Source organism: Archocentrus centrarchus, chromosome 7 (genome assembly GCF_007364275.1).
Source record: "Archocentrus centrarchus isolate MPI-CPG fArcCen1 chromosome 7, fArcCen1, whole genome shotgun sequence".
NCBI classification, from domain to species: Eukaryota; Metazoa; Chordata; class Actinopteri; order Cichliformes; family Cichlidae; genus Archocentrus; species Archocentrus centrarchus.
This window is the reverse complement of record NC_044352.1, coordinates 10780429-10806532: the sequence shown is the minus strand read 5'-3', so window position 1 is coordinate 10806532 and position 26104 is coordinate 10780429. Positions and strand designations below refer to the sequence as shown.

Here is a 26104-nt window from a genome sequence, read left to right as displayed (position 1 = left end):
TGAATTTCAACTGCGGTTCTCAAATGAGCATCTCTCTCATCAGATGAAAACCTCTTTATCATTGTGACAGTTTTTCCCCATCTGCCTCTTCTCCCTCTGAGTAGAATCAGAGACAAGTATTTTAGTGTTTACATCCAGAGTAAAACATAAAATATCTTACAGGAAGGCAGAGATGTGTCCCCTCTGCCATTTTTGTTGACAGCAGTTGCTTTGAGCAATTTTTTTTAAGCATTCCTTATTACTGGCAAACATGGTGAACAAATGTGGTGGATTTGTTGTAATTAAACCAGGGCTTGGCTTGTACTTGGAGAAAGATGCAGTAAAGACAACAGTTTATTTAGGATAAACCCCCCAGCTCCTAGGAGCTCCACAGGGGGAACCTCCACACTCTAAATCTAGTTGCACGAACATATGAGGGGATAAAGTGGCTCTATTAAATTTGTTGACTCCTAAGATCCTCTCTGAAGCTGCAGCGTATTGCATTTGTTGGCTCTTCCATCCCTGCTAGGCTTCTCCACAGCTTCTGGGATTGAATCAGACAGTGCCCAGATCCTCACCATTGCATGAGATGAACACTATTGAATTGCTTGGCTTGTAGATCCACAATTCTAACTTCTTTAGACTATATTGAATTTACCATCCTGTGCAATCAATAATACTAAGTTTTGCAGGCAGTATTGAACTCTATCCTCACACATCTACTTGGTGGTTGGTTTCTCCCCAATTGCTCTGGAATCTGCAGGCTGTCACGTACAAAAGAACTGATTCGGAGTTGGTTTTTTACAACAAGGTTCATAAAGCCACAGGAAATATGCAGAATTGGGCACACAATAAAACAAAAGGATTGTGCACCTGCTAAACTATTAGCTCAAAAAAATGAAAGTAAATTAGCATGATGGCTATAGCAAGGACAATGGGTAGGATCACGTTTTTTTATGGTTTGTTGCAGTGCAGATATCAAGAACCGTGAACAAATTTACTTTCGTGGCTATTTTTATATGTAGAATAGCTTAATTAATTTGATAATCCAAAATGTCTTCCAGTTACTAATAAGGCACTTTTTGGAACATTATTCTGTCCTCTGAAAGCCTGTCCATGATAGCAGTAGGCCTAGAGGGCAACAGCATAGCTGTGCAATGCTGTGGCATTCAGTGCATTGCGATTCACCATTGCCCCCCTGGGTAATGAAAGGCCTAATAAATGAATCCATCAGAGTGTCTGTGTGTTGCTCTCTGTGTGTATCTGGGATGCAGTCAGGCCCAGACGTGCCCAGTCTCCGGGCACACAGAGGAAAGGGATGCCATTGCTGGCAGGACTGATGAATGGGTGGCATGCCGCGCCATGACAAAGACGAATGTGACAGCCCCCATCTCCCAAAAGGGGGGCGGTACTCTACTACCAAGGGGAGATCATGTGATGCTGACCACCTCCCCTTCCTAGTTACATTCCCCACTGGCTATGCCCAAGCTGGGGGAAGGACCAGAGTAAAGAAGAATATCAGACCATCCTACTGAGCAACTTCTTATGTTCTTCTCATCAAGCGTCGCATACAGAAGTAGGCATAAAGTCAACAGACATTATACTATACAGTGTATTCATTGCCTTCTGTCAAGTAAATGATGGAAATAACAAACGCTTCTTTAAACTATAAGTGCAGCATTTAATCATGGCTCTCGACAAAATAACAGGCTTAAACAAACACAAAGGAATTCATCAATAAATCTTCCTCGACCAGAATTGATGCCACAATCTGTGCGAGATAGTAAACAGTCGAAAGCCCGAAGCTCTATTTGGTTTTCGGCATTATTAGAGGTGGGAGGAAATTAAAGACTGCAGATCAATATCAATATTTGTTTTATATTACTCAGGTGTCCTTTGATTGCCTGCATGAGTGAGCGACTTGGAGTCTGATTTTGGTGTCTCTATCAGATAACTACTATGGTCTATTAGGCGGATCACTTATACTTAAAATGAAGAGGTTCTTGTACTTGTCCAAGTGCTTTTCAGTGATCACTTCTGTTAGAGGGCAGCTTATTATCATCAGAGCTGAATGTGGAGAAGGGTTATTGTTATTAAAAAAAAAAAAACTTCAGTGTTAATTGTAATTGCAAGTCAGATTAAGATGCTGTAATAATCTAGTGTTCTACACTACAGATAGATAGATAGATAGATAGATAGATAGATAGATAGATAGATAGATAGATAGATAGATAGATAGATAGATAGATAGATAGATAGATAGATAGATAGATAGATAGATAGATAGATAGATAGATAGATAGATAGATAGATAGATAGATAGATAGATAGATAGATAGATAGAGAATAAGCCAAAGAGAAGTGCTACATTTTAATTGAGGAAAACCTCCTTGACCTCACTTCCAAACTCCTTAATAGATAGAGTCATTTTCCTTGTGGCAAGGAAGGGATGTGTGGGTCAGTTAACTATCCCCCTAAGATGGACCTTTGGTAAGAGGGAGAGAAGCAGTAAGTCAATGGGAAACTGAGATGATTAAGAGGCTTTCACTGTTAACAGAAGAGCAAGGATTGGTTTCTATTGCACCCTCCTCTTTTCATGGCCTGGACTAGTGGACAGGCTGGTGCTACACTCTGAACAGAGCCAAGACTTGCCTATTAATAGACTATTGAGTGCTATTGATCCTTGGCTCGTGTGACACGCAAGATACAATGAGCCATAGATCCCAGTAAAGAGCTGTGCCTTTCTTTTCACTTTACCACAATTGCATATGATTATAGGAGTCTGAAGATCAGTCAGAGAGGCCTGTCTCTCTGTAACGATGACCAGAAGTGTGATGGTACCCGTGCTAAAAGCTGACTGCAATTTGGAAACTTTTGTTACAAATACAAAAGCTCTTGAACAAAATAGCCACAATCGAGCTCTGGCTTTGCCTAGAGTGAATGCTGCCTCTCCCTAATTTAATGGATAGGGTTTTTTGGTTTTTGTTTTTTGTTTTTTTTGTTTTGTATGAACTACCCAAACATGGATATGTTTCACAAAGTGAAGACGCTTTCTCTTTGCATTCAAGGTGAGAACAACTCCAAAAAGCTGCTATACAATTACGGATAAATTAGAGGGATAATGATGAGGGGGAATGGTGGTTATATCAATAACCCCTCTAATGGTCAATTCCAGAATGCTGTCTGCTGTGTGCTAGATTTAGTGTAATGGATAAGGTGCCTGTTTAGCAGAGGCTTACTTGTCGCCAAACGAGGGAACAAACCTCAAATAGCCAAATTAAAAACTGAATAATAGATGAGCGATGCCAGGATGAGAGAGAGAAGAGAAGACAGCTGTAATTTCTACTCTTGGAAAAAAGAGAAGCCTTGGCATGCAATTGTTGATAATTTACAAGGGTACAGAAGAGAAATAGAGACAACAGGAAATATACAAAGTGATGTAAGAATCACCTTTACTGAAAGACACTTAACGGTTGTTATAAAATGAGAAAGTCTGCAAAATATTCAAAGCACTGTAAATACTGTTTTGATTAACATTGATTGGCTGTTTGTGTGAAAGAGGGCCTCTTTTCTGTGGGTTTTATCCTTTATTGCAGCAGCAGCAGTCTTAAGTTTTTATTCTCGGTTGAAAAACCAAGGAGGAATATTGTTTTGGCAAAAATTTGTGCCAAATTGTTGCTTGAATGATTAACAAAATGTGTAAATTGTTTGTTGTTCACAGGGTATCATTTTAAATCTGCATATGAAAGGCAAGAGCTGTTGAGTGCAACAACTGTTCAAGACCCTCATTTGCTTCCTGAAACACTGGCTGAGTGAAATTTTGACCTCTGTCATGTGTTCAAAGGCACTCCCAGTACCTGTGGAGTGGGCTGAAGAATGCAAGAGGGATGCAACAAATTGTAGTATGAGTAATACATACAAGGAATAGTTTCCAGTATCATAGAATGCTGCTTCTGGGTCTGCACAGAGGTACAATTAGATAGTAAATAGTATACAGTAGCATTTAAAAAAAGAGAAATGTTTCACCTTGCTGGGTTTCCGATGGTCATGTTTTGTTTCTTTTTTTTTTTTCCTGTGTGCCTGTGAGGGGGGAAAAATAAGCAGGACTTTCCTGCTTTGCAACTGGTGATGCAAGCTGATATGAGTGGGGGCTTTGTGATCACAGAATAGCCTTTGTGGTGAAGAGGTGAAACTATTACTGCACCAGTGAGCTCAGGTCATTTGCCACAGCCACCTGGCCCTCTGATCACTCCTTGGAAAGGGCTATTCATAGTTTTCTGTGACATGTGACTGCACAGAAACCCTGGGCAAAACACTGTTCCAATAGGCAGGCGGGCCAACACTGGACGCTCCAAAGAACAGGCACAGGCCTGTCAATTTTTGATCTGTTTTAGGCCAGGAATATTTAGCTCATTGCTCAAGAAAAAAAAAAGTGAACAAACTACAAGTTTTGGACAGTTGTGATCCACATACAGTCCTATATACTGTATTCCAATCACTAAAAATAGCATCCCTGCCACAGCTCCCCTTAAGGCACCTACAGGACTGTAAGATTTTAGCAATCATAAGTTTATTGCAACCCACACTGGATCTAATAAACTTGTCTACAACATCAAGTTTGATGTACATCGCACAATGACAAACCCTTATAAATCACGGGCTACGACACAGGGCTTCAATTCCGCTGCTATGTATTTCAGTGCTATGTCCCACTGGCGCGGTCATAATAACAGCTGAAGGATGCATTCAAATAAACAAGGTGTCTGCTGCCACGGCTCAATTAGATTTTCATCTTTGCTGGAATCCCAAACATTTGTTTGGCATTCTTTATCGCCATCTTTGCATTTGTTTGTGGGTTTTGAACACCGTGTTATTTCATGCATTTGTTAATAGACTTAGGCTGTTGCAGCAGTCAAAGATTGAAATGGTGATCCTAAATTTCTTTGGTGAACTTCTCTCACAAAGTGATCACTGTTTTGCAGGCATGACCTCTTTTATGTCATTGTTTATACGTCATGGCCCAAAATCACGCAATATATATCTGGATGTATTTTATTTTATTTTATTTTATTTAAGTTCAAGTTTTACATCAGGTTTTTCAGGTTTACGTGGCATTTAAATTGGAGACCCTCTGTTTGGGAGCCCTGCCTTCATGTAACTGTTCCTCTAAAGTGAGAAAAATATTTCAGATTCTATGTGCTGCTGGTAGAAGGCTGGCTACTACTACAAAGGGGTATAAAATCAGAAATACCTACAACTTATGATTGGATTCATGAGTTTTGACACTGCACTGTGAAGCACCATGTTTTTTTTAAGGGAAACGTCAAACTTACACTCGCCTGCACAAATATTCCATAACTCTTTCACAAGTTGTACATTGTAAACCACAGAAGGAAGAACGGAGTGTGTTATATATGATTCAAGGATGGTAATGTTGTTTTCAATCCCATGTAAAATTTATTTGAATTGGTTTACACAGCGCATCAATCTAAAGTTTTGTTTTTATAGCCTTATCCTTATCCTCTGTACTGTACATGTTTATATCATATTTATAATCATGCCATGTTTAAATGGGACGCTATCTCATCAAAGTTTCAGTGCTGTTTCGGAGAGCCTGATAGGGAAGGTTTGTAATGGAGAGGCTTTGAGATGGGATCTCAGCAGCATGTTGGTGAAGAAGGCCTGCTGGCTTGCCAGCTCATACACACAGATGGACGGTGTGTCAAGGGAATCTCACACACACTGATCAGAGGCTCCCCTCCCGTCCCGCAGTGGGAGGAAATGGGACTGAACGAGAGGAGGAAGAGCGAGAAAAGGAGTTAATCACCGCACTAATGCTGCACTTCATCATCGTTTCCTGAGCCCGCCTGCTCACCCTCACTGCAAGTGCTTGACTGTCTACACAGCGCCCCCTGCTTTTAGTTTTAGCTAAGGCAATGTTTAATCCCACAGTTTGCTCATCACTTAGAGTGAGTGGAGCTCAAGTAGGATAGCATGTTTATGGAAGAGACACGCAAAGCACCAAATGAAAGTTGTTGATCCTTGAAGGTGATTCAAGTGGACGCCAATAGAGAGAGTATATGGACAGACCTTGGCTGTTGTGCATTAGATATGTATGCGGGGCAGAGTACTTTGTGTGCTTTTCCATGCATGCATTGACACTGGTCCTTTGAGAAAGACCACTTATTTTTGCAAAGGCCCACATGTGGTGTGCTGACCCTGAACTATGCACCAGCTTGTGTGACAAGTGCGTGCGCACAAGTATATACATATTATTTTGGAAGTGTACTTGTCTTAGTGTGTGTTTAAGTGCATGTAAGATGCATGCTGTGCCCAGATATGAATCTGAGGCCGGCAGTGAAGGTGAGTGAGTTTAAACGGGCTCCTCCCTCAGTTTTTATTCTACCAACAGTTACAAGCAGGATCTTAGGAAGTGTTGTCGCACAGGCCCAACCATAGGCTTGGCCACAAAAATATAAGGCCAAGTGCTACGTGCATAACTCACAGTCTTGCTGCCACATCCGTCCCATTGCCCCGGCAGGCACTCCCAGACTATATCAACTACCACAGCCTCTTAAACCCATTTTAGTCTGCTGGATAAAACACTGTAAGTTGCCATTCATGCCCAAGGTAATGCACAAATCCTGTCTCTGTCTTTGACAAATGCAAGTACTTATACATACCTCAGTTGAGATCTTTGCAAAACCTGTGTAGACTTAATACTACCAATGTATCTTTTATGTTGCTTTTTAAAAGCTAAAATGTTTACTGGTATTTTCACAATTTATGAAATAATAGCCTCTGAAGAAATACAACTGACATAACCTCTATTACTTTTAGATCATTCTAAAAGAAAAGTTTTGTCTCATGTTTACTTGGCTTTTTTTTGAGCATCAGTTTACCTGGCTAGTTCTAATGTAGTACACTTGTAACAGTCTGCTTTTCTAAATTTTAAACATGCCCTACAAGTGACAATACAAAGGAACAAAGAGCGCCTTTTAAGATGTGTCCATACAGTAGGCGTTAGCGCGGCTGCAGCGTGGTATGGTGTGATGGTGTTGTGTGTGTGACTGTGAGTGATAGAGTGACAGCCACATGACAGGACTGAGCTGTGATCACAGCTCTGTTGAGGAGACACTGTTGGCAGTGCTTGGCTGGATGCCTGTCAGTTTGTCTATCTGCTTTCTGGTCATACCGTAGGTACACATACACAGTGACACACTTAAACATACCTGGATTTGTTCTTAATGGGCTCCTGTCTTTCATGCCCATATATCCGCACAAACACAGTCAACAGACTGGTGGTGGAGATGCCACGGTGCAGTGATTTCAGCTTTGGTTCCACATCACCTCCTACTGATGGTGGTAATTAATTGATGAATGAGGTCAGATCGGAGATATCCAGGCACATCTCTATTCGGTTACAACCCCATCTCATCCCTGAGCTCACCTCTCTGCCACCCCCAAGTTGTTTTCTTAATGCGCAGTGCACCACATTCCCTCTGTGCTCATCTGCATAAGACCTTGGGATGAATGTTAACGATGTTTAATTAGACAAGACGTGGGATGGATGAGTGGATGGAGGCAGCGAGGCCAGGGTGGTGCTGCCCCCCGCTGGGGGGAGAGAACACATAAAACTCACATATAAACCTGCAAGCATGTACAAACACATGCACTTGATGAACAATAAATGACCATTAAAAGGCCAAAAGCTACAGCTGAGCATGACCTTACATGTGCATGGTGCATTCTAACTTGTGCTACAAGCTCCCCACTCCATATTTCACTAACATCAAGGACATAGACCCCTCATTGTTTAATGCAATATAAATGAAGCATTTGTAAATGCGGTATGTTTCGAGAATATTATGTCGTGGGTACTAACTGCCATTTATTGTAAATCTAATTAGCCAAACTTTAATTTCTCATAGGCTTTCTGTCTGGAGTGAACTATTTTCTTATAAAATGAATTAGCCCAACATGAGAGTATTTCTTGAAATATCTTCCTTACTTGAGCCTTTAACTCTGTTTAGAGACTTTCTAAAGTAATGTATTATTACGTAAATAGAGTTAATTGATGGAGTAGTGATACCATACACGTTATAAATTTTACCTTTTTGGGACTAATTAAACTCCAGCTTATTAAAATTTCTAGCCCGCAATTGTTTGAACATTGCGACTGGGATCAATGCTAGGTGAGTGCACTGCGATCCATGCCTGAGGCCAGGAGGCTGGCTTCTCATGCTTATCTAAGACACTGAGAAAACGCTCTTGTCCCAGCTCGCCCTGTATAAACATTTCCACTACACTGATCTGTGAAAGAACATCAGGAAGCAGCTTACTGTAGGGTAATCCAGTAAATGATCGGCGTGTCATTTCGACTGTACAGCCATTGCTGAGATAAGGGGATGCAGATGTTTTCTCGCTAGCTGTTCCCTGATGAGGTGTCATTATCCAAGCTTGGTCTCAGACCTGCTGTTTTCAGCCCATCTCCTCAACTGGGTGACTGACTGTGGACTGGATGCAAAGACACACTCGCATGTGCACTTTGTGTCTATTGCTCTCTGCTGTCTCCTCCAGGCTCGTGCTTATCTTGTGGTCACGGCCAGACAGAGACACCTGCGAATGCTGTGGATTAGCATGCTGCCTGGGGTAAAGCATTTAATGTGTGCCTCAAGGATCTTGGGCTGAAAGCAGGCTGACGCAGACTCAATGGAGGCATCTTAGGGTCTAGACTGAGATCAATGACTTCTCAAAGCTGCAACATAAAGCATTCAATGCAACAGCCATTTGAGAGACATGGGTAAACATGCTTTGATTACAACAGAGGAAAAGGGGAAATTGTGTTTGTTCTCTTAAAAGTTGTGCTTAAACAACAACAAGGCTGCTTGTTCTCCTTTGTGTTGGAGATGCCATGTTAAATCTCCACTCTTAATTAATTTGGAGAGCACAGAGAGGGAGCGTTTGTCACCCCTGCTCTTGCCTGTTAGTGCTATTTGTCTCTGGGTGACCTTTGATTTCACACTGCATTGGTTTTCTCCTGTTATGGACAAGATGCGGTTTTTGCTGACAACAGAGGAAACCTTATCTTTTAAATAAGTAATTCCTCAACTGCTCAGTGAGTCCACCAGCAGCAAAATATTGGGATTGCGGAAAAGGCAAGCACAGAAGCTCACTGGGGAAAAGATCTCCTCTCTGTATATGCTACAGCACCTTTACCTTACTCATTAAAAATTCCACAACAAAGTGTTTGCAAAAGGCTTTCTACACAATAGTATATAGGTTTCTGTGTGAGTGTGTATGAACAGCTTTTGGCTTGGCATCTGCTCTGTATACGAGTTAGGAGGTACAGAGGGGCAGGTTTATCATTTTATTGTAGAGGGGTTTAGGCAGTGACACAATAGCCCCAGCCAGGCCTTTTTGGCACCAGCTGTGGCCCAAAGCTTTAGGCTTTTGGGAAGAGAACATTGATTGGGGTGATGGTTGGAGTGACTGAGAGGTGGGACGGATGAGGGAATTGCAAGGGGATGGATGTGTTGGCACTTGGCTCTGTGGGTTCTGGCTGGGTGCTGGAGCAGTCTCCAGTAACATTGATGCATGGCCATGAATTATATTATGCCTTGGCAGCTGCTTACTCCCAGATTCATCTCAGCAGTCATTGGGTTATTTATTTATTTGTTTCCACAATTTGTCAAAAGAATTCCCATGCAAGAGAAAAAAAAAAACTACCTAACAAGATTTAAAAATGAGGCAGATTTAGAGTATTTAATGAATAGTTTTTTTTTTCAGATAAAAACATTATGACAGTTTTAAAAGGTGTAGCACCTAAAATCTGATGGAGTACCTGGTGTCTGACTTGACATCATTGATCGAAAAAAAGTGTGGCGATGTACCTGACAGTTTCCTCAGAACCTCTCATGAACACCTGCTTGGAAACCTGCCTGGATAACACCTTATTCAGTGGCTGCCTGCGCGGTGTTTGAGATAGAAGTGATGCTTTCGGCCCTTTGTGCGACTCTGACATGGCTGTTCGGACACCTTTGTTCTGTGAGGAGAGGCCCATTCACAGTGTGCCCAGGGAACAAATTGAATCTGGTTGACAATTAATAGCCAAGCGGCATGTTTAATTAAGAGCATGTAGCCAGCAAGCGACATGAGGGAGATAAACAGAGGAGAGCTGCACAGAGCCAGACTGGGCTCACAAAGGAGCAGGCCATTGGAGCGTCTGGCTGATCGATTCCCTACCGTCTGCGAAAGCAGCCTTCACAAAGAGCATTCTGTGCCTCCCCTCTCAACGGGCTGAACTTTTAGAGGGGAGAGATGTGAGACTGATAATGCACACAAGGCAGATGGGAGTATGTAGATAGAGGCGAAAAAGTTGAGGAAAAGTTTGGTCAGTGAAAACATGTGCAAGTGAAAATCTATAAAACTGCACAGACGCACTTCAGCATTTGACAGTTTCACTTTGGTAAAAATGACCTTGAACATGATTATTACTGGTGTTGAGTGGTCACTGGCTGTATCTCATGTGGATGGATAGTGTTACATACATGTCTGGTGTTAGAGTCTGCTGTTAGGAGACAAAACATTAATGCCAGCAAGCTGGTTTGACTTCAGGCATCTGTGACCTTCACAGTCCTACATTCCCGTTATTGTAACATGAACACAAAGCAGCAGAGAGCCGAGAGTGGGGGCGGGGGGGGGGGGGGGGGGGGGGGGGGGGGGGGAGGAGAAGAACACTTGACAGCTTGTCTGATAGGCCAAACAATACCGACTATGGCCAGGCGATGCTTTGGACAGATAGCTACACACACACACACACACACATGCACTCACACCCACTTCAATTAAAGGGAGCCCTTCTCCAGAACTAACAATCACATCATTGTCAGTGAGATGTCAGGAGCTGAGAGGAGATAAAATGATAGCAGTTCACGTGAGGACTTGACTGGTGCTATATATGCGCTTGCCGTTGCATTCAGTCTTCTTATATCTGTTTTTTCGCCTGGACCTGTATGCGCTGAGGGGCGAACAGAGAGATGACAGGAACAGGAAGTTGCAGGAGTGTAACTGCTTCATGAAAGAATTAAATGTGTTTGTGTGCTCTACAGACTGTGTACACCAAATAGCAAAAGAAGATAAAGGCACGGGTCTGACAGACAAAGGGTGATCCTTTCATGCTGATTAGTCGTTGGGTGGTGGGAGTTTCTGCTGGCTAATTGGCCTGAGCTGCAGATTTGACCATTCTCTTTGGTGAAATTTCCAAACTGTCTTGTACTTCATGTCTTTTGTCACTGTCTCAAAAGCAGAATATGTCACCCTCTGTGGATGGATGTGACAGTTGGGCTCAGTATTTCAGTCTGTTTCTTTTCACAGCATTCACTCCAGTCAGATTAAACACATCACATTTTGCCCTTTTACACGATCTTTTGCCTCATTCTCTCCTCCTCCATCTCTTTCTCCTTCATGTCCTTCACCTTGTCTCTTCCTGCCTGTAGCATGGCGAGCAGGCTTTACTTTATTGTCACATATTGTCCCCGCATCAGAACTTTCTGCATTCTGTGTTTAAAAAATATTTCACTATATAGCTGAACAAAAAAACTTACGTTTTTAAAAACCAACATCTTCTCAGCACAGCAAACAGCTACATACATAAATATGCACCACATGCTCACAGGCAGATGTGTAAGACGCTGCCAAAGGAAAACTGCAGTTCTGAAGGGAGACCTGTAGGTGGTTCTGGGAGGGATCTCGGATTGAAAGTTAAAATTGGTTTCATGCAAGGGTGCCCCAGTCATTTGGCTGCCCTGAATAGTGGAATTCAGAGGATAATGTGGGCATTAATTGATTTTGGAGCTGAAATAAATAGGCTCTCAGGATCACATGAGACAGAATTCTGCTCATTTGTGCCTTTAAGGAAGACATGAGAATCTCTCAGCTTTTTGTTCCACTTCTCTTTGCCTGTTTGGATAGCTCCTGCAGTGGCACTAATATGAAAGCTGACATCAGTTGATTGATATGAAGTGAATGGCGACCTTCTCAATTCCGCTTTAACTTCTTAATGCAAGATACCATTGCTCCCTGAAAAGAAAAAAAAATGTATATATATATATGTATATATGTATATATATATATATATATATATATATATATATATATATATATATATATATATATATATATATATATATATATATATATATATATATATATATGTGCACTGATTCTTACAATGTTTCCACCGGGAGAACTTGCACCTCGATTATATTGAGATGACATTTAATGCCCTCTCAGTGGATTTTCACTGGAATATCTTTCTCACACAAAGCATAAGAAAGCAACAAATGTAACATTTATGTCTCCTCGCGATCAAATTGTGAAATTATATTAGAAATCACACAGATCTGCTGGCTGTTGGCTCACACAGCACTTCCAATATCTGCCGTCTACTAAAGCTGGAGCATCTGTCAAATAGAAAAAAACAAGAATAAGAAAGAGAGGAGACACAGAGAGAACCCCCTTGTCTAGTAAGTTTGACTGCTCCTGCAGTTTTTTTTCCACTTTTGTTGGCAAGGAGTTGGGTTTTGAGGAGGAGGATAAAAGTTCGCCAGCAGAATGGGGTAACAGCCTGGAGTCTCGGCAGTGGGGCTGGGGTAAGGTCAGCATCACGGAGACTCCGCCACTCTCCGTTCTCCTTGGTTGGGCTGTCAGCAGGAGGGAACAGACATCCTGCTGCATAGCTGATGAAGAGGACGTGCAGCGCGGACGCCAGAGGTCAGACAGCCGTGGGGTGTCAGGAAGTGAACCTGGCCACTTCCCGCCGCGCCCTGAAGCATACCACCACAATGCATCTGCGTTTTTGCCCTGTTTACCAAGATAGTGCTCCACATTTCCGCCAAGCCTCAAACATATCTCAGAGTCTTGCCAGAAGTTAGAGCCTGCAGGGAAAGTGAGGGAGCGATAGATAAAAGAAGAAAGAGGTATAATAGAATTATTACACAAGACACATCTCTCAAGGGTACAACAGGAGGTGGTCCCATATGGGCTTTCCATCAGCAAGTACACACATCCATAGCAACAGCCACTGGGTCCCCATGCACAAAAACTGTGGCTGGCAAAGATGGATGTATTTCATCTCAGTCAACTTTATGTCCAGTTCACTTTTTGTAAGACATCACATGCTGCAAATCCATTCCCATGCCAGCCATTTTTTTTTTTGTCTCCTAGGTTTGTCTTGTGCTTAGCTATACACCAGTGTCTGTGCTTTCCTCCTTCATTTGTCTTTTGTGATGATGTAGCCTCTTGTGGGAGGTGATGGCTGACCATTGTAGTCCTTCAAGGCCAAATAATTACATCCTCTCAATGAACATCCAAGACAGCAGCTCCAGCACCAAAGCCAAAACAATCCTGCCTTCTGCCAGCTCCTTCTTGGTCCTGGTCTCATTCGCTTTCTTTCTGTCACACTTTCCCTTCATCTTATGGCTGCTGGGATGCACAGCGTTGGGAAGGGCTGCTTGACTACGGCATAAATTTAATCATAGTTTTTCTGGTCAAAATAGAGATCATTTATCACAATCACTCATTAACTTTAGAAATGTAATGTGTTGTGTTGAAATTTAAACAAATTTTCTTTAAAGGTTGATTTCCCTCAACTGCAATAACAGTTAGCTGCAGAGGTCAACAATGAGAGGCCCAGGTGGCAACTGACTTGCGAGTCAAGGCCCTCAAGGAAGCCACTGAGAGAGACTTGTACAGTAGGGCTGAGCCTCATCTGGTTCAACTGCAATATTTTGTTACGACTTTTACTTTCTTATTGATCTTGTTGACTAAAGGCTCTCTACCTACCTTGGCTGGGGCTGAATTAAACAATGACTGAATTGGGGCTTTTAGGGATGGCACACTGCGCTAATAAAATGTAGTTTAGTAATATTAATTAAAGCATGCCTATTTTTAGCCTTTCAGAGTTGTCTCCCAAATAACTTAATGCTTAGTCTAGTTAATTGAGTTAGTTACTGTAGTTAGTATTGTTGTTTTTCTTACCTTTGCAGGAATGCTGGATTAATTGTTGCTAGTTCTGTGTTTACTGTGATTGCTTTTCACAAAATGGCTCCTTCTTAACACTGAAAAATGTTTGTGGTAAAATCGGCCTTGATAGGTTGGATGCCTCACCGGTGACAAACACCTGCTTGGTCTTTGAGATACACAGATACAGACTGATGTATTAAAGGAAATCTCAAGGAGTGTCTTAAAATAACATTAAGACCCCCCCCCCCACCCACCCCCCCCCCCACCCCCACCCACCCCCCCCCCCCCCACCCACCCCCTGTATGTGCCAAGCTGCGCGCGTGCGTGCGCGTGCACACACACACACACGCACACACGCACATCCCCTGAGGAAAGACTCGTCTTTTTTCCACTGTTGTCACTTATGCTCAGTCTTGTTCTTGTATGTAAGTACAATATAGTGTGTAAAAGTGATATAGTAAACAAAAAGAGAGTGTTGGCAGAGCAGCTGCTGTAGGTAACATTGATTGTGGGAGCAGGGAGGCGTTGAGGAGTGAGAGTTTCCCCAAGAGAATGCCTCCTATTTCAGAACAGTCTTATGACCAGCATGCTGAGCAGAAATGTGAAGAGAGGCATTGACCAACTACTGGAAAACATCTAAGCTATCCAGGATCAATGTCAAATTGATTCCAGAACTATGTATAATGTAGGCCAGTGGACAGCTTGTCTCGCTCTTTCCACCTCCTGTATGGCTGGGCTTCAGGAGCTGAGATGGTACATAGCAAGCTGGATGGACAAACAGAACAATATCGCCTGAGGTGTATTTTAAACACATAGTAAGACCTTTTGTGGTAAAGGTGTTCATGTGGGCTAAGCAACTATTCCTCACAGAAATGTGTTCAGCCACGGTCATGCACTTTTTGCTTTTAAATCAATCCAGTGCATCAGTTGCCAAAGTTTCAGGATAGTTTGAGGCTGTGGGTACAGCTACTGCAGAAAAACTCATTTGCTCGTCACAGTGGATTAACAGAGTGGACACAGTGCGACTACCACCGTTCCCTTTCAGAAGGGAAGCCCCATGCAGGTTCAAATGAGCAGTATGCTGGAGAGGGCATCTTTTTAACCTAGCACAGGCACTCACAGGATAGCCTCACCCTTCTTCAACAGATGCCAAGTGCAGCTGTCAACAGCTTCATACTCTCTTGTTTATTTTTGCTTTCTGAACTCTCGCTCTCTCTTCCTTTGTCTCATCATCTCTCTCTCTCTCTCTCTCTCTCTCTCACATACTGAACATTTGTCTTGATAGCTGATCAACTGCATCCCATTATGGGACATGCTCAGAAAAGCTTAAAGGCTAGCTGGAAGTTGCAGCTTGCTAAAACAGAGTCACTCTACCTTACCACTTTCCCTACCTTTAAAGAGTAATGTATCCATATGAGATTACATAGATACAGTGTTGAATACATTATTGCTAGTGCATTTAGAATTCATGAAGTATAAACAAAAAAACTCAAAATGACTCCGCTAAGGTGCTTTTGCTTGCAGAATCGAACCAAATCACCGTGCCTCCACACTTCTCTCATTTTAAATGCATTTATCATCGTCGTGGAGAAACTTTAAACTTTTTAGCTCCTGTTTCCTTTTCGGTTAATTTGTATTGTCTCAATTTTTAGTAACTCTGCCATCCTCCTTCTCTATCCCTTTCTCTTGCACTCATCTCTAACAAATTACATTTTGTATTTATTTTTTATTTTTTTAGTCTAAACTTTTGATAGCTGAAGCTTCAGCAAACTCCTTCCACCCTCCCCAAACACAAGCCAGTCCATTTGTGCCTTTGCTCTGGACAGGTTGGTTTCCTGGGCTGCCCTGGAGGAAATATCAGATGACCTGGCACTCCACAGCAAAACCCGGGTCATCAGGGAGGGCTCCTCTAACCGTATCCCTCCCATGGCCCCCCCTCTCATTCACTTCCTGCTTTCAAGTGTAGGGCAAGGTCAAAGCTTTGAGGATGCATTCCCCAGACTTCACCATGAGGCAGGCTGGAGGCGCTGTGCTCTGCTCTCTAACCAGACTTTGCTCTGTCTATTCTTTCACATCCTCTTGCTCTCTCATATTCATTTCATTGGCTCAGGCTTTTACTGCAATCAATATTGTTGCTAAAGTTAGTTTTTCTAATACAGCTATTCATTAAGTGCATTTTCATTAGTGTCACTAGAGCACCAACGTAACAGGAATAATGGATAAACATATGCTGTAATTGTTGAATCCTATTTTTTGGGGGTGATGAAGTCTGGTTTTAAATAACAGAGCTCACAAAAAATGAGTCATTACTCTGTTTTTTTTTAACATAATGTCTAGTAAATTGTGGGTTTTAAAAACTAAGACTCAATTCTTAGACAATGATGTAACTGAGGATATTTTAATGTAGGGGTTGCACTAAATAAAATGCACTTAGAGTTTTGTCCTCCCAGCTTTGTATTGTTTCCAGTTCTCATTTTGTCTGTCAGCTCAAATGGTCTGTTGCTGCAGAAAGAAGAGCGAGACATTATGGATGGTGTTTAGAGACAGGTGTCTGATGTGTCCTGAGATAATGCCAAAGACTCCTATCTCCCCTTCTAATGCAACAGCGACAGTTGTTTCAAGTGATCAGGCCTGTCATCCAAATGTTGAAGCGTTGGTCCTCTCAACACCTCTCTTTTCTTCCATAAATCAAAGTTGGTGGCAATACAGGGAATCAGAGGATACAGCAAAACAATCTGGCCTCAAGTTCTTGTGAATCTCCTCTGAATATCTACATCAAACAGTGAGGTCATCTTTGGCTGACCTTTGTGGAAATAGGTAAGGGCAAGGGTGAAGCCCATCTAATCAGGTCTGCAAACAGTTCTGATAAGATCATCACTGCATCTAATTTTAACACCATTAGAATAGGGGATGAGCCAAATAGTGAATATTTTTTCTGAGAGTTTACTGCTCCTGCTCCCCTTTCTTGGTCCAAAGAAGTGAAATGGGATGAATATGTTAGTGTCATCTCCAATTTCAAATAGGTAGACATTTGAAAAGATGATTCTCTCTGGAGAAAATGTTATACCTCTAGAGTGAAAAATATCATTTGAAAAGCAAGACAGTAAAAGCCAGTCATCTCAAAATGAAAATTTTCTCATGGTGGCTTTCCTTTTCACCTTAACGGTAATGGAAAAGAGGAAAAAAAGACAGTGGGTGAGGTAGGAAAGGGTGGGCGGATGCTATAAGAAGAGAGAACTAAAGGGGAGACACACTGATGAGTACAGGAGTGACACCCCTTGAGGAGCATGTTAATAACGTGTCAGGCACAGACAGGTAACCAGTAATCAGGCCTTCTGACTGTAACAGGGTAGACGGAAACACACACACACACACACACACACAAACACTCTCCTCTCCATCTCCATCAGCCCTGAAACTGCTAGACTGCTCTGTCATGTTCTGGGGCAGCCCCCTCTGCTAACAGTGTGTTGCAGCTTTTACAGAGACAAAAGAAACAAATGAGATGGCTGGGTTACAACAAACAGCTCCGGGTTGTTCTTTCTCCTGGAAAATGAAAGGACCACTTTTTTTTTTTTGCAAGAACAGTGTCAATTAGAAGAGGTTTTGCTCGTACTCGCTCTCTAGTTCTCAGCTTTTGCTGATTGTCATTTATTTAGATCAGGCTTAGAAGAAAGGTCGCCTTAACTTAAGATATGGAGAATACAGCGCTTACTGGTACAATATATTTTAACAACACCTGGAGGTAAAACGACAGCAAAGATCATGTCAGTAGGGAGGGTGAGGCATAAACCTCATGCAAGTACAAACAACCTTGCGTGAGGTGGATTCTGACCTAAGACGGAGAGTGAGGTTGGAGCTGTGTGTGCAGAGAGCCTCCTCTGAATATTTCCCTAGTGAGGGAGCGCAGGCCAGAGGCAGTAAGGTCAGCAGATAGAGTCCAAAGCCAATTGACAGCTGCTGGTTTGACTTTGATACACCATCAGTGCTCAGCACACCACTTGCCCATTTCCCCCTCCACCCCTCTTGCACTAACCCGCAAGTGTGTTTGCTCAACCTGAACGCATGCTAGCCCCTCATTATGCCGCCCATGCAGACTTTGTCTCTTTGCAGCTGTTTAATGGCTGCACGTCTGTTTTTGTTTGTTTCCTCACCATAAGATTATTGCACCTTTATGGCTGGTCGGGGGGTTGGAATAATCCCTGGCATCTGTTCAGAGAGGGAGGGGTGAGAAAAGAGCCAGAGGAAGGGCCATGCCTTTCTTTCTTTCTTTCTTTCTTTCTTTCTTTCTTTCTTTCTTTCTTGTGTTTTAATTCTTCGAAATACGAGACCACGCGGCCCCCTATTTCAACCTTTGCCACTGAGTCTAGGGCTGTGGCAGGATTTTAAAGGCAAGAGTGATGGAAAGGGTTCTGTGCCTGTTGGCACAGAGGTCACTGAAGGAGCGTACTGCTGCTGTTTATAACTCCCAAAATGAACGCAGAATAGCATCACAGGCGTGTTAGTCCAATTTAATGCATACAGCACAGTAATGTATCTGTTAGTTTGTGTTTTTTCTGTGAAAATTGTAATTGTTGGTGCAGCACACATTCTCCATATGTTTTGACATCTATGTAACAAGATTATTTGCTCATTAAACCAACAAGGTTGTCACTCTGGCTGCTCTTATACTTTCAAAGTTGATTTTTTTTTTTGTTTGCTTGTTTGATTTTTTTCTGTCTAGCAAAAGTTGCCTGAGTGCATTTTGAAAAAAAACTCATCTCCTTCCTATTATTTTATTGGTTTAAGATTTCATCTTGTCATGGCTTCTGTGCCTCCGGTCATTATGGCAGGAGAACAAGAACTTAATCAACAAGGCATTATCTCCCAGTGTGCACCTGGAGGCAACAGTGCCAGTCATGCTACCACCCCTTTTCTGTTGGGAACCCTGACAGCCTGGAAACCCCTCACACCACAGCGCCCTGCAGCATCCCCATGGGCTATTGCCAGTGCACTGTCTGCGCCAGGTCACACTTGTGACACGGCCTTGAAGGCCCAGTGGGTGCCTTCTTGCAGGGGTGAATATTTTAGAGTATGTGTGCTTTCAAAGAGAAAAGGAAGCAAGAAGTGAAAGGGGTCTATAAAAAAATTAAATTTTCTTGGTTTTTATAATTTCTTTGTGCTGTCACGTACTGTATTCGTCATATTTTTCATTTTGAAAAAGCTGTCGCTTTTGTTGACATTATTCCCCCATGTGGACGGGTGAAGTAACAGCATGAAGTCCCAGCGGAGGCTTTTTTTCAAACTCTGTCCTCACAAACCAAACAAGACAATATCTGAGCAACACATTTACTCTTAAAGGTTTGTTGACACTCCAACATGAAGAGAGACACACATCCTTATAAACTGAAAAGACAGTGTTTTTGTAGAAGATAGCAGCAGCTCTGTCCTTGTGTCTAGCTCTCTCTAGTCTGACAAATGTTCTTGCTGAAGAGTGAATTGCTGGCTGTCGCTGGTAATCATTAGGTTGTCTACCAGCACCCAAAGTGCTTTTTATTTCTGCCCATTAGTTTGGTGAGAAAATGGCCGGGTATGGTCTAGCGTGTTCTCCCTTACAGTCAGACTGATGCAGTAGGCAGGGCGAGCATGGGAAACATGAAAGTGTTTGAAGTATCTCTATTTATGCCAGTGGCAGTTTGGGCTTTTTTTTTTTTTCTAGCATGGTGTCTATAGCATCTCTGTACACAACTAACTCCAAAGGATCCACTGGCTTTTCTGAAGAAGCAATACACACACGTCAATATTGTGAGACTGGCGTGTAATTATCATTCAAAGGTTAAAGAGTGGATTGATCCATAGAGAAGTGTCAAGGGCAGATCAAAGGGATTTGGGGGAGGATCGGACCAAAAATGTTAAAAGCTGCTCACTCTCAAACACAGAGACGTCAATCTTTCTGAGAGCACCTTGATGTCCTCTGAGGAGAACCTGATCAAAGCTTTCGTAACAAAGATAGTCTCAGAAGATGATCTGACCTCAGCTGCATTCCACTTCTGTCTTTCATTTTACTTTTAGCAGTCTGCATTTACCTGGCTGAACTCCCCAGCACTGCCCTGTTTCCATCTTTCCTGTGTTTGCACTGCTGGTTAGACTGTCGGAATATCAATGAAGCAGTCTCACCGATGTATAACAAACACAAGAGAACAGTGATTAAAGATGACATATCTAAGCCTCACTCACTTCCTTCTCCTCTCGTCTCTTTTTCACAGGAGATCGCAGCTTACTTGATAACATTTGAAAAGCATGAAGAATGGCTAACGACATCCCCTAAAACAAGGTAAGACAATTACACTCACTGCCCTCTTTAAAACATAGGGTTTTTAAGATTCATAGCCCTACAAGTATTACATTGAGTGAGTCAAAATTTACATTTTTTTTCCCTTTTTTTTTTCCAAAAGGCAATTTCCCTTATGCACAGCTCAAAATTACCTTCAAGTTCACTGTAGGATGTTTAATATTACAGGCTGCTGATGGCTGTTCAAAAAAGTTTACAGTTTGCAGATAAATTATAGAATATTAATAATGACTAATAACTGCCTTTTAGCACACCAATTAGCACAACATGCACTGCTGCAGCATCTGCTGTGAATGTTATGTTAATGTGCCTCTATCTGTCTGCACATTCACCACTCCACTGTCTAGGTCAGATGTTACACCCCCATGTTGAACAAAATGCCAAGAGCTACTGCTATATTTGAAATAGAATAGAGTTTCCAGCATAGGATCAATTTTTTTTTTTTTAATGTATGCAGATACATATAGTGCCAATTTGCATGTCTTCCTCAGTTTTTCAGCAAGAGAAATTTAATGTCAGCAAGTGTATCTGTGGCAGCACTGACTGTGATGCGATTATATAACATATATAGAATAATGGGTGCAGCTTTGTGATAGTAACTCTATACATTTAACTCGCTTTAAACAAATTTTAGTTTGAGTGGATTTGGCTAATCCTTTTTCATATCGGACAGTTTCAGTATTGACATCTTTGGCCTCCTTTGGACTATCAAACTGAACTGTTGCACTGTAAGGCCGCAAAATCTTTTCGATTGCTCGCATCCCCTCCTCTCTTCCACTGCCTCAGAGGGGCATTGATAAGTCCTGCATAAAAACACTACCAATTAAAAGATGTTTTCTGTTGTTGTTGTAATATTAGACTAAATGAGCATCAGACACACCTTTTTTAAAATCAAGAATGCTCCCTCTGTCTCAAGCCTCTATTATCTAATTTACCAAAATGAATCCAATATCACAGTTTTTTCTTATAGGTGGCCTGTGTAGTTTGGCATTAGAGTCGCATTTTTATCCTCTGCAGTGTATACACATTATTTTATCTTGCTGTCGTGCCTTAAGTGAACTTAAGGAATAAAAAATGAGTTGTTATTAAAAAAAAAAAAAAAAGGCCATGTTTTTGGTGCTAGAGCATTACAAATGTCACAGTACTGGCACCATCCTGCACAGACTAAAAATGACTCTTGTGTGAGATGTGAGAGACTTGTGATCCAGTGACTTTCTAGACAAATGGTCTTCAGGATGGTGATGGCCACAGTCTGTCACCACTTGGTGTGTGTGATGCAGTGGTCTTAGTGTGCTCAGGGATTTCAACCCCATGTCATCTCTTAGTACAGGTGCTGATATCTCAGATATGTCATCAGGGAGCAGCTCCTAGTGTACATCTACAGATCACCTGACAACACAATAACACATCTCATGTTTTAGAGGACTTGTCTTTTCAGGACACGATATGTGTGTGTTTACCCTGTATGTGTGTTTGCCAACAGGAGAGTCAGCGAGAAAGCTTGTGAAGTGTTTGTATTTTTCCAGATGTCAGTGGAAAGGTAGGGTGTAGTGATGGATGTTGGGGCCAGAAAAGGTTGGCGGGAGTCAAAGGATGAGGCGTATATGTGTGATTGATGGTTGCTGACTGATGGCTGGCCTCTACATGAAAGCTTTCTGTCCAAGGTCACAGGTGAAAGGTCATGCTTGGAACACCTGTGCTTAAGTGATGCCTTATCATTTGTCATCGCAAATCTTCAGGTGCATATCGGTGGGTGTGGATGCATCTGATTGTGGGTGCACTGTCTGCATGTCTGTGTGTGGGTTGACCCCTGTGGGGAATAGGCTAAGTAGGCTAATTCTCCCCCAGCCAGGGCCCTTAGTCCGGGTTAGTGGGGCGTGATGGGAGGCAGAGATAAGCAGCGGGGTCATACACAGAGAAGCACGGCACTGCATGGCTGCACTGCATGCATGTAACAACTCTGACACATGCAGGTCATAAAGATGGGAGTGGGCCACAGTTAGAGCTCAAGGAGCTGACACCAGCTGTTTGACCAAGGTGACACGCGATGCTGTACATGCCTTGAATAGAGATGGCATCCTGTCAACACCAGGAAGATAAAACGAAGTGGACCTGTTTCACACATGCACAGATGTATCTCTGGGTTCATGCTGATGCACATACAGTAACCGTACAGCCAGTGTTATCTTTTGCTTGGGTCTGTTTCTGTTTGTTTCTGTTTTCTGTTTTATCATTTCAAAATCTGAAGCATGCCAGGGGAGAATGGTGGAATGCTGAGTGATTGATGTGCTTAGCTCTAGTAATACACATTCCCTTTTAGATAGGAAGTGCAACAGTGCTTAAAATCAATACCAGTGTTCTCCCACTGACTGCTTGAACAGCACTACAGCTAATTCAGGCCGCACCGGTCAGAGCTGGGGAAATCTTTCCCTACTCGGGCCTTACACTTTAATTTACACCCACAGCCTCGCTGGCTTCCATTTCCATTAAAGGGAGAGCCTGGCATTATGGCTTTAATGAAGGCCACGGCCAGGCTGTGATTTAAGATGGCCGTTACCCCGCACCTTCACTCCACAGGAGGGAACACACTTAAAGGGACAATTAGGATTTTCCTCTACTGCATCCTTCCGGATAGCCATACTCATTCTTTCCTTTTGGCTTTTTAAAGATGTGACTATAGTGCTTCAGTTGATGGGATCTGAAGGTGCCTATGGGAGAAAGGTAGAAACAGAAGGAAGGGAAAAGAATTGTGGTTCCAAATCTAGACAATAACATTTGATGTGACCTCATCATGGGCATAACACTGTGCTCCTGTTGAGAGCAGGCATTCATTGTCCATCATAAATGACACAAATGTCTCCTTAAGGGGCTTTTTAGAGGTGTTTGAATGCTAACAGATGGAGTAACTATTGACTAGATGGTGTCACAGATTGGTCAGCCCAAAGAGCTAATGCACACCTGTGTGTAGTACAGAAATAGCTCGTTATCATGAGCATCCTCTGAACATCGTGCGGTTTCATGTTGAAGCAGTTGCACACTAGCCCATCTTGTCATCACTGTCTGCTTTATTGAACTGGTTAAAAGCAATCCGTCACAAAACACAACATAGAGACTGCTTTTACACCAGCTATGTATGCATTTTTTAATATACTCACTCTCTTGCACAATATGGTACAGTAGACTAGCTGGAGCTGTTGGAAAGTTGAAGTGATGGGTTGTGTCAGCTATTTGCTTTGACTTTTGCACTAGTTTGGAACGCATACATTTACACATGTGCTTACATGACCGCAGAACACACTCCTTCTCTCTTACTCGCTCTCTCTAACACACAAACACACGCACCCACACATTGTATATTGAAACTATCAAACAATAAGCACCAGTCCTTGGAGGGCCCTGCATTGACACTGAACCTAGCCGCCCCCACGTCCCAGCGCAATAGCCCTCTCTCCTCCCACATCCACAGCAACAGAAACAGCAGCAGCAGCAGCACTCCAAAATGAAACCAAGTCCCTTTAGACAGCTTCCAAAGACAATGCTTTTATTAAAACCTACAGTAGTGGCGCCACCCCAGAGGCACGGGTACACCAACAACTGAGTAGAGCAGAACTGAGAGGCAGCCTGAAATCTGCTAATGACTGTTTGTTTGCTATTGTGTATGGTGTTTGCTATTGTGTAGGGTGCCTATGAATTTGTGCAGATCTTGGTGTGTGTGACTGTGAGAAAGAAATAAATAGAGGGGATTGTGTTTAATGCTTGTGCGTAAATGTACTCGTGTATGCACATGATATGACTTGCGAGGGTGAGAGATCGTGACTGTGCAACTGAAAACTGCTTTGTGGATGAACATATGCAGGCATTTGTGATTATATGGAGATGGCACGTGTGCATAATTACAACTAAAACTGTGTGTGTTTTGAATGAAAAGCAGGGTGCTCCTGTATATTATGTGTGTGCCATTTTTAGATGAGAGTTGGTATCCGGGTGAGTCTGCCGTTGTGAGTAAAACCTCCATAACCCTACTTGTAAGCTCTGTTTCTGTCATCAGGTTTGGCAAATGGTGTAAGGAAGTGCTGGACTTTCAGTGACTGTGTGTGTGTATAAGTGGTGGGGGGAGATGTGTAGGATGTGCCTGAGAAGGGCGTCTGATAGTGTTTGGCCCTAATGCTTTGTGGCACTCGTTGGCTGGCAGAGTTTCAGAGGAGAGTGGAAAAGGACAGGAGCAGCAGGAGCAAGAGAGAAAGAAAGAAAGGGTGTAAGAGGACAGCACAAAGAGAGACACATACAAAAACAAAGGCATAGAAGATTAGGGGATGTTTCATTAGCTCACATTGATATTAAGACTGCATGAGATATCACCCTGAATCAAGCTTAGGTAATAAAAAAAAAAAAGCCAGCATGCCATGTAACTGGAAGAGATGTTTAGTGAGGTGAGCTACTGGGATCATGTTCATCTTTTTGTCTGCATCTTCCCCTTCTTTTCTGTTATTTTTTATCCCAAGAGGCAAAGTTGAGTTTGTTTGCATAGTCAGACTAGGTTGTTCCATTATGTCAGGCCCTGGAGGTCATTGCACCACTCTGTTTCCACCCAGTCAACAGCCCTGATAAGGGCAGCAATGCCCACCTGGGGCCTTGCAGGCTGGGTGAAATAAGGCCCACCTGGGAAAGCAGGGAGGACAGGAGTCAGGTGAACCCTGAAAGCATAAAGTAAGAGTGAATGAAAGTGAGAAAATGAAAAATGGTCATTGAAGGAAGAGTGAATATGATTGAGCGAGAGCAGTTTAGAAAATGGAAACATGTCGATAAGAGAAGCGAACAGACGAGATGGAGATGGGAGGAATAGTGATGGATGTCATGAAGAGAAAGAGTGGGGGGGGGCATACGCAAACAGACGAAAGAGCAGGAGAAAGATGGAATGGAGGGGGATTAAGCTGACACTGGATGAGGGAGAGAAAAAAAAAGAAAAATAGAGTGGGTATACAGCAGATAGAGATGGAGGGAGGTGAGCAATGGATTCAACTGACAGATAGAGAAAAGTCCTGTGGTTTTGGGGCATGGGAGGGAGAATGCAAACGGTCAATAGATTACAGCGAGTGTTGTGCCAAGTGCCTGGGCCTCAGACTCCAAGCCAACTTAATAGCGCCTCTTGTTGTCTGTCCTTTAAAGTAATGCCCAAGCCAAACCCAGGGAAGCAGCCTGAGCCTGAGGCTAGTGGAAATGGACAGGGGACTAGATATATGTTAGTTTGCATCCCAGCTGCTGTTTATTACCCTGGCCAGTTTGCTCACTAGAGACCATTCAAAAGAACATAGAACATCATCTAGTTTTATTGCCTTTATTCCCCTACATGCAACAGGGCTGCTGCCGCTGAAGGCCAGAAAGGGCAGGATCTGTCTTTGGAATTAATCCTTTTTATTATGTGCCACTTTTTGTATGGTAATAGACATTAAAGTTTAGGACATTAAAGTTTAGGACTGTGGTAGAGGGTTCCAAGTTAGTCTATCCAAGTTGAGGGTATTGTACAGCACACATAGATTAGAAAAAAAAAAAAAACAGTGTGAAAAATAAGCAGGTCTAGCCTTATTTGTTATGCCAATATAGAGAAAGAGGTGTAAAGGAGGAAGGAGTGCAGCCAGTAGCTGGCCACAGGAGAGAAGGGATAAATAAATAGAGGAGGAAGTTGATGTCAAGCAGGTGTTCAAGGAGAAAGTGTCAGCCAAGCGGGCCGAGATGGGGAGAAGTGCTGCCTCTGCAGGCTGATAATAAAGA

General features: G+C 42.6%; 1 protein-coding gene across 4 annotated transcripts in view; it reads left to right on the top strand.

The window, feature by feature from the left end:
• camta1a (calmodulin binding transcription activator 1a) overlaps window positions 1-26104 on the top strand; it is a 284069-nt gene that overhangs the window by 107058 nt on the left and 150907 nt on the right. For all 4 annotated transcript variants that reach the window (XM_030734206.1, XM_030734207.1, XM_030734204.1 and 1 more), the window contains exon 4: window positions 20250-20317. In XM_030734206.1, coding sequence (XP_030590066.1) covers window positions 20250-20317 — 68 coding nt within the window. The remainder of the gene's footprint in view (window positions 1-20249; window positions 20318-26104) is intronic.